Below are 9,169 nucleotides of genomic sequence, written 5' to 3' on the forward strand. Positions count from 1 at the left end.
TTCCATTTTTCCTGTTGAGGAACACATTTCTTTCTGAGCTCATTTCTCTCTAGCTGTTCCCAAGGTAATAGTAGCCAAGAGCACATGAGTCTTGACAGAGATATTCTGTTGTCTTTAAGTCAAGGCATAGAGTATTTGTCACATTTCCTGCCTTCCAGTTTTTCACAGCTGATGTTTACCAAAAAAAATTTACAGCAGCAAAATTTACAGTTGCCATCTTTTCAGGATTCAATAAATTTTTCCATCACCCATGGTCTAGCCCCATGACAAATCCACATACATATTTTTTTCTTGTTAAAGTCATCACTTCAAAGTAAATAATTTAATAATTGTATCAGATGATTGTATTCAACCAGAGAAGCAGAATCAGTGTGTACGTGGAGATTTATTGCAAGGAACTGGCTTATGTGACTACAGAGAAGCCTTGGCACGTCTAAAATCCATAAGGCAGATTAGAACTCTTGGGCAAGAGCTGATGCATCTATCAATAGCCAGAATTTCTTCCTCTCAGTGAAGCCTTCACTCAGTCCTTCTGGCCTCTCAGATGATTGATTTAGGCCCACCCAGATTATATAGGATAATCTCCCTTAGTCAAGTGATTATGAACTTTAATCACATCTACAAAATACCTTCACAGAAACTCCGAGTAGGTGAGTGTTTGAGTTACTAGGGTCTGTAGCCTAGCCATACTGACACAAAACTGACCAGCTCTGTCGATACCTTGTCAACCTGGAAACCATACACATCTCCTGAAACCATAAATAATTTCCAAATAAAGATAATAACAAAGTGGTATTTCTGCCTAATATGGTGCAACTATCATGCCTACAAGAGAAACATGCTAATCCTTTCCCCAAAGAGGATGCAACATCCTTGGCTGATGTGAATACTTCTCTTTTAATGCCCCTTAAATACAGTGATTTAATGTTAACTATTATTAATACATCTTATATTGGATCATCAGGGAATAACAGCAGGAAGAAAGCACAATATTTTGTTAATATTTATACATATTCATAATGCAATCCTCATAATTAGTATATCCTCATTTATGCAAATGGTCACACGGTAATAGCTGGTATTTGTAACTTTTCTTCTGTTAGGGAACCGTTGACCAAAACTGCCCGCCTTGGCCAGGTATGATGATAACCGCTTGCCTGAGTTGTCTCACAATAGGAGGTCCTGATAAAGAAAGAAGTGCAACTAACCAGAATTCAGGAGGGGCCAAAAGGAGGAGGGAGTAGACGATGTGTCCTGCCAACTTCCCAGAAGCCCTCACACTGAAATCCATCTTGACTGAGAGATGGGTGCGCCACCAGGAAGGACCCTGAGTCAGAGGAAGTATGGGTCAATCAAGATGACTGGCCAGAGACAACCTGGAAACTAACCCCATTACCGTAAAACCTGAGACAGTGAGCCACATGGCAGGGCAGTTCCCCTGGGTTCCCTTACCCTACTGCTCTCCACCCAGATGCCCCTTCCCAATAAAGTCTTTTGCTTTGTCAGCATGTGTCTCCTTGGACAATTCATGTCCAAGTGTTAGACAAGAGCCCACTCTCAGGCCCTGGAAGGGGTCCCCCCACTTCCTGCAACACTTCCACTATCAGTTCATATTTCCTTTGTCCTCAGCAACTACTTTGGATGGTTTTAGTTCTTTGCCTTGTCAGTGACCCAAATATATAGATATATATTTTTTATATTTATATTTATATATAAATGTATGTATATCTGTATATATATGATATATACAAACACACACCTATAAGAGTCTATTCTTATAGAACTACCTCCAGTACCGATGCCAAAAGCTCGGCCTCTGTGCGCCAGTGCCAAATCGGATCTCAGAGACAGAGTTTTGGGTGAAGTAGAAAAGAATAGCTTTATTTCTTTGCCAGGCAAAGGGGACCACAGCAGGCTCAGCACTGAAAAACTGAGTGCCCCAACCTGGGAAGATTTGGTGAGGAGTTTTATAGCAATGGTTCAAGGGCGGGGTTGTTAATAAGGATTAGGGTGTGTGCAGGGCCTGCACTCCTTTAATCCGGCCTCAGGTGGTCTCTTGAAGAGCTTCCCTGGTTTCTTTAATCTGGAATGAAGAATGCTAACATCTTTGATTTTTGGGGGGGGTTGAGTTCTATAAAGAGCTCAAAGATATTATGTGCGTCCCTTGTAGCAGAACCAGGACCCTGCCCCACGGCTGCACTAGTGTTTCTTGGCCGCTCCTCCCTTGTCTCTGCATCCCCTTCCTTCCCTGATTAGCAACTGTTTGAAAGACTTCCTTGCCCAGGAGCCCCACAGGGTCCTGCTCGGTTTCAGTGCCAACATCTGTATCATTGAGTGTTCAATCAGAGAAACAGAATCAGTAGCGTTCTGAACTCAAGTCACATAGGGAACTTGTGAAATTATATACATACTTGTGTGTGTCCATACATACATACACATACACAAATAAAGACATTTATTAAATGGAAATGGCTTATATAATTGTGGGGACTGGCTAGGCAAGAATGAGATTTCTAGGGCAGGCCCTTTGGAAGGGCAGGCTGAAAGTCTCTGGCAGGAGATGAAGATGCTGTCCATAGGCGTGATTTCTTTTCCTTCAGAAATCCACCCAGATTTGCTCTTAAGACTTTTTGCTGATTGCATCAGCCCCACCCAGATTATCGAGGATAATCTCCTTTACTTAAATCCAACTGATTATATAATTCAATCAATTTATAGACTACCTTCACAGCAACACCTAGATCAGTGTTTTTTTTAATAACTGTGGAATATAGAATAGCCAAGGTAGCACATAAACCCTACTAACAATAATGGAAAGACATTTGTTTCAGTAAGGGCTAAGGAAAACAGGGAGCCTACAAAGTGAATAGGAATATCGATCTAATATTAAAATAATATCATCAAGCCAAAATAATTAAGAAACAGGAGTACTAAAAATTATAGCGAACAAAGCATATATTATAATATATATTGATATATACATATGTACTATGTAAAGTAGAAAGCACAGATTCTAAGTCATATTTGGGGAGATATTATAATAGATGCAAAATTAGAATCTGGTAGAATCTGTATTTCCTCTTAACCTGATTACTTCAAGTCTCTTCTAAAAAGTGTTAGATATTTAATGAAGGGATTAAATAGGAGGGTATTTAAGAAATGGGTGGGTCGCTCTGGGTGTTTTATAAATCCTGTGTCTTGCTTAGTTGTCCACTAATCTCTGCAGAATCTGGATACCTCTTCCCAAGATGGATTTGAACAGCACTGCAAGTGGTAAATTCCCATCTGTGTTTTACTCTCTTCTTTGATAATGCCACATGTTTGTTTATTTTCCAGAGTTTATAAAAAGTAAAATCCCAATTATGATTAGAGGAATAGATTGTTGAAGCAGGAGCTATTTTGCAGTGATAAGTTGTATCAGGGGATTGATGGATGCTTTGAAGTTAGAGAATGCAATTTCAAATTTAAGAGACAGCCATGAGTCCCATATGTGGGTTTTCAAAAGTCTTAAAGTTAACACTTTAAATGGAGAAAAATATATACGGAATACATAATATTTTACGTTTAGTTTATATCTAATAATTTAACATTTTATATTTATTTAAATGTATCTTATCATAAAGTAACAGTTTTGCGTATTGTATTTTATTTATCCTTTTAATGTTTTTCATATTTTACTTATTTCATTTATTTCCATTTATTTTCCTAACTCCTATTTTCTTTGCATGTAATTTTGTGGATTTCTAGTAACTTCTTCCTTTGGTAACTCAGAGATGACAGATTGTCATTTTTTCTATTATATATATATTTGACCTATATGTTTCCAATTTTTTCTTTTGGCCACGCCAGGCTGCTTGTGGGATCTTAGTTCCCCAACCAAGGATTGAACCCAAGCCCTTGGCAGTGAGAGCATGGAGTCCTAACCACCGGACCATCAAGGAATTCCCATGTCTCCAATTTAGAATGACTTTAGGTATATCCCTAAAGTAAAAATACAGAATAATCATTGGATCTACAGACTTTCAACCTGAAATAAGATATATGCTCACCCAGTTTTTAATCCATAAACATATCCTTCATACTTCTCCCCATTTTCTCTTCATCAGACATACTATTACAAAAAGAAACCTGGCAAGGCAAGATTATTTACAACCAGAGTCAAAAGAATATCCTCCAAGCATGGTTTGAACATGACCCTTACCCTGAAAAAGCAAACAGGAAACAACTGGCCAAGGAAACTGGCATTCCAGAATCTAAAATTCAGGTTAGTATCAGGTTTCTATTTCATTATCTGTCAGGTTCAAGGTAAAGAGAAAGGCCAAGCTTAGCACTGGCAGGTAATTCTCTTATGTTAGGTATGTTTCCCGAAGGTTTTTCCTGTTAAATAATATTTAAAACAAAATAAAAACAAGAATTACCTCTTTTACCAACGGTAGAAAACTGTTAACTTCTTTTACCAATTGGTTGGGGGTAATCACTCTTGGAGAAAAGAATATACTGGTTGAGGCTCTCCAATAGGAGATAATTAAATCAACTTTTGAGATTTAGAGAATATAGGAAATTGGATCACTATAATGATATGGTATCAAGTACTGGAATATATACTGCAGAATAATGATTAATATATAATTATGAGGAACCTGTGGGGTAAGCACTCATGTGAATTCCCAATTCTCAAGCTAGTGGGTTTTTTTTTCACTAATATCTGAAATGTGATTCATACACAGGAGTGTATGAAATAAAATCCCATATTGTATCATTTTGAATAGAACTACTGATGTAAAAATAAAAATAAACTGGATTTCTTCAGTCAGCAGAGATAGCTGTAAATAATACAATTATACCAACTGAAACAGTATTGAAATCAATAAAGGTCAATAAAAAAGGTACTTTCAGAGGAGAAAAATGAGTTCAGATTTTTGTTATCAAAAATAGTCTCCAATAAGTCACTATATATAAGGGCTATAAGGGCATCAGTCTGAGGGGACGCTGGGGAGAAGAAAAGTTCCTCTTTTCTTAATGCATTTGTTTTAGGTGTAGGAAACAGTTTTCCCAAATCCCAGAATAAAGTGCACTTTGGGGGACTATCTAATGATTAGCTGCATGAGAGGTACTAGGCCCATTTGAACTGAGGTGGAGGATGGCAAGTCCAGGAAACAATGTAGGATGAGGTTGGTTCTGCAACTGTGTTCAGTAACTTACTCATTAGTTTCCAGTTTCCACTTGGGCCTAAGACTTCTTATTGGAAAATATTTTTATTAATTAATTTAAAGAATAGATATAACCTTTTAGCACAATGCCTGGGATATGAGTGCTACATCAGATATTGGTTATAATTGACACCCTAATCTTACCATGAATTATCAAAATAAAACACTCAGAAATACTTAGAAAGTACCTTGCAATGCCAACTCCAGTAATGAGGAAACAAGCAGAATACAATTGGTTATGTTAGTGATAATAGTTTTAAAGCAAGATATATGGGGTCCCTAGGAGATTCATTATCTATTGCTGACTATGGGATGAAATAAGTAAAAGGAAGTGTAGGTGAGTTAGCCCTGCTCTTGACTATGGCCAATTCTACTGCCCTACATAATGAAATTATTTTCTAAGATCAATCCCATATGTATTGTGTATTATGAAATGGTATTCTAATGAAAAGTTGATACAACACAAGGGAGAGAGAGAGAGAGAGAGAGAGAGAGAGAGAGAGAGAGAGATTGATTTCTTTTGAGAGAACTATACTGTTTTTCTTAAATCAGGGAAGTTTATTTTGGATATCCTGAGGATGACCATACAAGAAATGCTAATTTGAGTTGAGAGCAGATTGTATACCGCCCTGAATTGTATGCTAATAATAGCATCAATCCCAGGATAATACATCGTCTTTCTCTTAGGGATATTATCCCAAGAGCAGTTGATCAATTAGTTTTGTTTAACTGCATTGATATTTGGACTGAGACTGAGTTACATGACTTTCACGTCGTCTTTTCCCACTCAGATTTGGTTTAAAAACCACAGAGCAAGACAGAGACGATTGGGGTTCAGCTCCTCCTTAGGAGAAGACCAAACCCATGGACAGAACCAGCCTCAGCCTTATACTCAAGGTAAGAACCCACCAGTCCAAATGCAGTTCATCAGTGGGTCCCATTGAGAGGGGAATCAATTCTGCATGTTGTGCCCAAATTCTCCACAAAGAATCCTTAGTTTTGGAGCCAGTTACAGCTTGTTCTGGGTAACCTAAGGTCATCAATATAAGCATGGTCCCACAGTGGCTGGGATAGACAGATTCTGAGCAAGAAAGGCTTTGGACTTTTTGGTCCTGCTGCTCTAAGCAGGGCAACATCCTCCTCTTCTGTCATCTCAGGGGGATTCAGAGGGAGTAAGAGGTCAGCACTATCTTCCCAAGTTTGAGTTTCCAGCTTGAATGCAAAAATGTCCTAAAAACCCTTCTGTCCCTGTGTTCTCTTTTAGAATACTTACCAAAAGGAGCTACACAAGACCACACATCCGTTTCAAGATCTCAATCAAACATTCTAGTTCAAGCCTTCAAGAGGAACCAGTTCTTTGATATTGCAAACAGGAAAACAGTAGCCAAACAGGCATTCCAGAATCGAGAATTCAAGTAAGTTTTATGTCTATGGCAGCAAATATCCCTAACCCATTAAACGATGTTACCCCGAGTGGTTGCTGGAAAACCTTGACTAACCTAGATTACCACGGCAATCAAGGACAAAGGCCTGGGATAGTAAACACCTGGCACTGCAAGTCACATTCCTGCAAAAGGAAGAATTTTCTAATCAAATTGTCAGTGGGGCATCTATTCAGAATCACCAGCAGCAAAACTGTGGGAAAATGTGAAAGTTAATGCCTGTTATGAGAACACTCTTGTTAGGTTTTCTAAAGCTTGGCACTGCTGCCATTTTGGGCCAGACAATTCTTTCTTGGGAGGGGCAGTCCATGCCAGGTACAGTGTTTTTCAGCATTCCTGGCCTCTACCAACTAGATATCCTGCCCATCTCTCCTTCCCCCACTTTTAACACCCCCCAAAAAAATCTACAAGCATAGTCAAATAGGGGAACAAAAGCACCCTCATTAGTACCTTCTTCTACCTAAGCTATGGGGATAGTGGTTCCGTATACATTCAACGCTCATGACTAGGAAGCATGTTCATAGGTCTATCAGCACAATGACCCTCATAAACACTTATCTGTGTTTATTAATCCTTTTTCAGATTTATACACATTTACAAGGTATGTATTCCTGTGCAAACACTGATTAATAGGAGGAAAATGTCAACCTCGTCAAGAGACCTTGTTCCCTGATCCATCGTTGAAATTGAAGGAGGGATCCTAAAGCATATGCCTTTTTAGCCAGAGTTTCAATTCATCTATAGTTGATTGCTGAATGTGCTATGACCTAGATCTATGTGTTTGTATGTATGTATATGTATACATATACATACATACACACACACATATATACACACACATACTTATGCATATGCACATATGTGTGTCCACACACATATGTACATATATACACATACTGAACACATGAACAAGGGCAATTAATTTCATATATATACACACACACACACACACACACACACACACACCTCTTGAGATTTGGGCCTATATAATAGACCCTTTGCTTTACACAGTTTGAGAACAGAGCCAGAATCGCTTGTCTTATGATGTCCATGTCTCAGTTTTTCCCACGGAGATGTGGTTTCAGGACCCAAGATCTCTGTACCCTGGGCAGAGCAGAAGTGAGCCTGTGAATTCCTTGGTAGATGGCCCAAGTGGGAGACCTGGTCTGACAGCTCAGCAGCACGAAATTGACCTATGTACTCTCCCAAGCAGATCTCATCATTTTGCTTCCAGTTCTCTCAGCAGGAGCCAACCATTTCTACCTGTTCTTCTCCCATCCCACGTATCCTCTGTCCCTTGTGTGATCCAAGGACAAAGTGTCATGATGCAGCCCATGCAGGCTGTGCAGAGAGGAGAGAACTCTCCCTCTACTCTAACACTTGGGAATTATGTGCCAGTACTGCTGACTATGGGAGGAGACCCAGATACTCAGTATCCTTTCTGGCCCCAATACCAAGAAGAACGCCAGGATCACCAAGAACAGACTTACATGGGAGTACTGCAGTTGGAAGACTATTCTCAGCCTCAAGCTGAGCACAAAAAACAACCACTACAGGATCTGAGCCAGGTGGACATATCTTACTTTCTGCAGTGGTGGGATGAGTGCTGCCAAGCTCTGATTGCAGAGTGGGATCCTCAAAAAGGGACCCACTGAGACAGACTGGTGGCCACAGCACACAGAGTCAGCTGGAGAACCATCTCATGCCCTCAGCCAACCGCACCAGCAATATATAGAAACCTCAAGAAGCCTTTAGTTCAACTCCCGCCATCCACAGATTGTCGGTAAAAAGTACAAACTTTTTTGAATCCTGATCCACAGGAAGAGGACCCTCCAGGATTTTCAGGCTCTTCTGAACACTTTGCAAAGCTCACCAGGGCTTGAGCTTCAGGAGGAAGAAGATAGCATTCTGAACCTGAACCAGTCCTCCTTTCTTTTGATGCAGATCACAGCAATTTAAAGAACAATGAATAAGGAGGTCATCCTGTCAGAGGCAAAACTAAAGCAGGGGGAAGGAAAAACCAGTTGGAAACCCACATGGAGGTTGTTTTTCTTGTGGGCTGTGGTTATCTTCTATAGTCCACTAAGTGAAGGATTGTTTCCAAGCTCCACACTGCCTATGGCAGCACCATGGGCACTAGGTGGTGGACATGTCTGCTGAATTCTTCCAGAAAAAAAGTATTTTACTCACAAATATGACCTTCTCTCTTTAATCACCACGTCCTCCACAGTCTGGAAAACCCACAAACTGTAACCTAACTCAGGTGAGAATAGATCTCTGAGGGACATATTAGAACTTCTTTCCCTCCTGGCATCATGTGAGGGCAAACTTGAAATTAGTTCATTGTGCAGAAAACGAAGGGATGCTGTACTTCCTGATGATGTGAGCTCATAAAAATGAGCTTTTCCCCAAAGCTCCGAGGGTTTAAACTGGGAACTAGATACTACCTCAGCATCCATCATTATGGGAATGATTAAATGGATTAGGACAAATCCATAATACTGAGTAATCTTCACT

General features: G+C 39.7%; 1 protein-coding gene across 1 annotated transcript; it reads left to right on the forward strand.

Moving 5' to 3' along the window:
- Positions 1 to 601: 601 nt before the first annotated feature.
- DUXB (double homeobox B) lies at positions 602 to 8,307 on the forward strand (the record flags this gene model as incomplete). Its single annotated transcript, XM_082606631.1, has 5 exons — positions 602 to 650; positions 4,107 to 4,264; positions 6,002 to 6,107; positions 6,475 to 6,625; positions 7,899 to 8,307. 5 exons carry the CDS (start codon positions 602 to 604, stop codon positions 8,305 to 8,307), a joined length of 873 nt encoding a protein of 290 aa, XP_082462757.1.
- Between the last annotated feature and the right edge of the window lie 862 nt (positions 8,308 to 9,169).

The sequence above is a fragment of the Mesoplodon mirus genome (genome assembly GCF_964341445.2).
Source record: "Mesoplodon mirus genome assembly, chromosome: 19".
NCBI classification, from domain to species: domain Eukaryota; kingdom Metazoa; phylum Chordata; class Mammalia; order Artiodactyla; family Ziphiidae; genus Mesoplodon; species Mesoplodon mirus.